Raw genomic sequence first — 4279 nt, 5'->3', positions numbered from 1 at the left:
GTTTTCTTTTCTTTGGCCTTGCATCATGACTGGCAATTATTTCTCGACTTCAACTGATCCATACCAATAATGAAAATTCCATTTTAGTTGGATTGTTATTGCCATAACTCTTAGCAGGAAACTATTCCTTCAAATGTTTAATGCTATGGTACATTTTTCTAAAGAATGAAAAACCATGTTTTGCTTTTGCAGCTTGAACTGGATGAGGAAGAGAAGCTAATGAAGCATCAACACGAGGTGCTTCAAACGAACTTCAAGAAATTTGAGATGATTGAGAGTATTGCAACTGATAAGACTCTCACTTGTCTTGCATCTCGGTATGGCATGAGAATGAAGGATGATTGATGTGCACTCATCTCTTGCTTCCTCTGTAAATAACAGAAAATTGTACCATCCCACATTTATAACTGGCAAGCTTCTTCGACAAGCAACCACACTGTAACTTGAGGATGGTCATGGCCAAGGATTAGTTTGTTGCTTCCCCATATTTTGTAAGATTGCGGTGGCACAGAGTTTGATATGGTTACATGACTTAATCCAGTTCCTTGTTGGTTTAAACTGAACATAAATGGCTTCTCATGGCTGTTCCCTTCTCTTTTTGTTTTTGTAGATCTTAATGTGGGTTGTTAACTTTTATCATGCCTACCTTCAAGTTAATAATGTTGCTGAGATCCTGGCAAAAATGATCCAACAACACACATCAACCTGTGGTTTTCAGTTCACTAGCTGAGACCTATATGCTTTATCCTTTATTTCTTTTAAGAGCCGTCTAGCCTAGACTTTCAAACTTTTCAACCCACCAGTAGCTTCCTCTTCTCTACCATCTAATATTGAATTGGAAGACTTCTTCCTGTACATGGTTTCAAGAATCAGGTAACGGATTAGTGAATTGGATTCCGTTTTTTCTATTAACCCTGCTCCTGTAGTGCCCTGGTGTAGCACTAGACAAATCAAGAGGTTCTATTTGAGCTAGTGGTCTCTTGTTAGACCATTAGCTCAAATGGTGCCCAGTTTGGTCTAATACGTACCCTTGGTCCACCCCGAACGACTTCGGATGGTCTCTTTATTAGGCCATTGACTCAATGGTTCCCAATATGGTCTAATACTCTTCGGAACTTTCATGCTGGTATGGTTGAACCGGTCTTTGTCTTTCACATTGAATGAGAATAATCCCACCCAGGAGTCAGGAGACCTCTTCTGCTAAAATCTACTCCCTAAAAGGCATTATCCACTGCTTTCTTCGCAAGGAACTATTGAAGAATCTGAAGAAAGCCATGGACTAATCCATGCATGTACGTCATAAGCTTTTGAGGAGTTTATTCTCTTCTAATGATATTACAGAAAAAGGAAAAAGTGAAGGAATAAGCTTCTACTTGGTGGGGAAGCATCTGCTTTATAAACCTAACTGGGTCACCGCCCTTCCTCCTAACATTAGCCATTGTGAAAATGAAAATAGAAGAGAAAAAGAGACAATTACTTAATTATGCTCATGAATGGCAATGACAATGGCATTCACTTCTACTATTTGCTATTTCTGGGGATTTGCATTTCTTCATGTATGAGGTCTTACTTTGAGCTGTGATCATTTTGGTGTAGAAAGTTAAATCACCTTAAGATTCTAATTGATTGAGTTAGTTGGGTTTAGGGATTTCCATTAAAGCTTCTTTATGTGGATTGAGACTTGCCCTCAAAGTTGATTGATTCATTAAGCTTAGTCTGGTACCCAAGTGACAAGTAGTCATCTATGTGTGTTTGAGGAACAAATGAAAAGAAAGAACTACTTACCTGAAACGAATTCCCAGAGGAATTTGCTGACCATCCAAGTAAGGTAGCTCATTAGTTTTTCTTTGGACGGCCAGTTTGTTTGATTCACTCTCTCCCACACGTATTCTTCTCCTCCTCCTCCTTCTTGGTCTATCTTCTTTATATCCATTCAGGCACTCCTCTTCTCTTTCTGCGTCTTCTCTTCGCAACTAGCATAAGTAGTAGGTAGAGCTCAGGGATGGCTTCTCTTCTGAGATTACTTTCAATTATGGCTTTAGTGGTTATTCTGGTTATATCAGGTAAAACTCTTTCCCATCTTAATCCTAATACTATCTGTGAGTCTTAATCCTAATGCCTCTATTTCATTTTGGGGGGTAGGAGCTACATGGACTGAATCAGCAAGAGTTTTCACCATAGTTAACTATTGTGAAGAAACAATTTGGCCTGGGATCACACCGGGTCAGAGCTTTGGTGGAGGTGGATTTGCATTAAAACCAGGTCAATCCATTGTCTTCACTGCACCAATTGGATGGGCTGGTCGGATATGGGGTCGAACTGGTTGCAATTTCGACAAAAATGGCAATGGCACTTGCCAAACTGGTAACTGTGGCAATTCAATCAAATGCATAGCTTCAGGAAACCCGCCGGCCTCACTTGCTGAATTTACGCTTGCATCTGTCGATTATTACGACGTTAGCCTTGTTGATGGATTCAATTTACCGGTAGTTGTTAGACCGCTTAATGGTAAGGGGATCTGCAGTATTGCAGGTTGTGATGGTGACTTGAGACCCTATTGCCCGCTAGAACTCGCGGTTAAATCCGGCAAGAAAATCATCGGTTGCCGGAGTGCTTGTGATGTATTCGGTACTGATCAATACTGCTGTAATGGTGTCTATGGGAACCCAGTGACATGCCAGCCTACTTATTACTCCAAGAAGTTTAAACAGGCTTGCCCTGCAGCTTACAGTTATGCATATGATGATCCAACCAGTATTTTTACATGCTCGGCACCCGATTATGTCGTCTCCTTCTGCTCATCAAGGTGAGTGATTAAAGTTCTCAACAAGAAGGTAGTTGATTGCTAGGAAGTTTAGTTGGGTTTTTTATTCAATCACTTTGTGGAAAATGTTGTAAAACCAATCTAGTTCATTGGACTGTGCAAGGGACCAAGTCCCATTTGGCTTGATAGATCAGTAGGAAGTTTTCTATTTTTAAGAGGTTATCCAATGGGTCTGAAAGATTTTACTATTTGTGGTGTCAAGGGGTTAAACCAGGGTCCAACCCACAGATTGGCTGGACTGGCTCTTCCTGGGTTCACAATATTCAGGTTGGTCCAATCTGTATATAACCATTCCCTAAGAGCTGAAGACAGTTTTTAACTTCAGTAACAAGTATGCATCTAAAATTGGCATTTTCTATAATATGCCTAATAGGATTGCATTTAAAATTTGAAAAAACTAAACTCTCTGTTGTAATTAATCGCAGGAAGAAAAAGGTTTGCACATATCATGATCACAAGGCCATCTGCAGTGGATCAAATGGCTTAAAATCACTTGCTGGAAGACACTGGGCTGTAATTCTCGCGTTCATGCTGATAATTAATCTATGGATTAAGAATTAAGAAAATATATTTCTTGTTTCTTTTTTTCCCCTTCCTCTACTTTCTTGAAAATATAAGATGAACAGTATAAAGTTGTACAGAAATTGTTTTCAATGCAGCAATGTTTGAGTGTAGAAGATTATATAAAAAAATATTCGAGTGTTGTGATGAGTTTGATGATACCATTCCACAAAGTACTCTACTCTATTTGAGATGGTGATGAGTTCCTTACATTGATTTAGCAATTTAGGATTTTACAGTCAATAGTTTCCATTCAAATCAATTACAAGCCAATAGAATTACAAAATAAATTATTTTATTGGCTATTTTGCAAATTCAATCATCAATAAAATGCACTACATGTGATTACAAGGTACCCAGAAAATGAAAATAATACCAGGCAACCAAAGAATTGTTAAAAGTCAGGAACTCAAAGCAATAAAACAAAAGAACATTTCACATCAATTGCTTCTGTAGATTGTTTATGATGGGTTGTGGAAGAATACAACAGAATTGCAAGAACAGGGGGTAGAGATGGATTTGGTCCACCTCAATCAACGAGTCAAGTGGCTTATGAGGGATTCACTGCAGAACTTGAACACCTGTTAAAAGCTTTAATCTCCGTATCAGATAGCTCCTCTGGTCTTGTTTTTCCTTCTGCAAGTCCCATAGTGTGATGGGTCATGAAAGAACCAATTGAATCAAAAGATCATGGCTGGGGGATGAATGGCACACAACAATCAGGCATGGTAGTGCAGAGGAAATCTCCATTTTCCAGACCTTTGAGGAATCTAATCATATACTCTATTTCACTAGAAGATTTCTGTGACTCCGGGAGTAATGAATCATCATTGAACCCAGAAGAATCACACAAATAGGGCATGTGCAAGGGTGAACCCAAATGAATCATATCTA

At 39.0% G+C, this 4279-nt stretch overlaps 1 protein-coding gene across 1 annotated transcript; it reads left to right on the top strand.

Annotated features, from left to right (window-relative positions):
* The first annotated feature begins 1921 nt into the window (after positions 1 to 1921).
* LOC122075879 (pathogenesis-related thaumatin-like protein 3.5) lies at positions 1922 to 3558 on the top strand. Its single transcript, XM_042641084.1, has 3 exons — positions 1922 to 2063; positions 2143 to 2806; positions 3250 to 3558. Exons 1-3 carry the CDS (start codon positions 2003 to 2005, stop codon positions 3383 to 3385), a joined length of 861 nt encoding a protein of 286 aa, XP_042497018.1. The 5' UTR covers positions 1922 to 2002; the 3' UTR covers positions 3386 to 3558.
* The last annotated feature ends 721 nt before the right edge of the window (positions 3559 to 4279 follow it).

This window comes from Macadamia integrifolia, chromosome 4 (assembly GCF_013358625.1).
Source record: "Macadamia integrifolia cultivar HAES 741 chromosome 4, SCU_Mint_v3, whole genome shotgun sequence".
NCBI lineage: Eukaryota > Viridiplantae > Streptophyta > Magnoliopsida > Proteales > Proteaceae > Macadamia > Macadamia integrifolia.
Note: the sequence above shows the minus strand (reverse complement) of the source record. Positions and strands in the feature narration are given on the sequence as shown.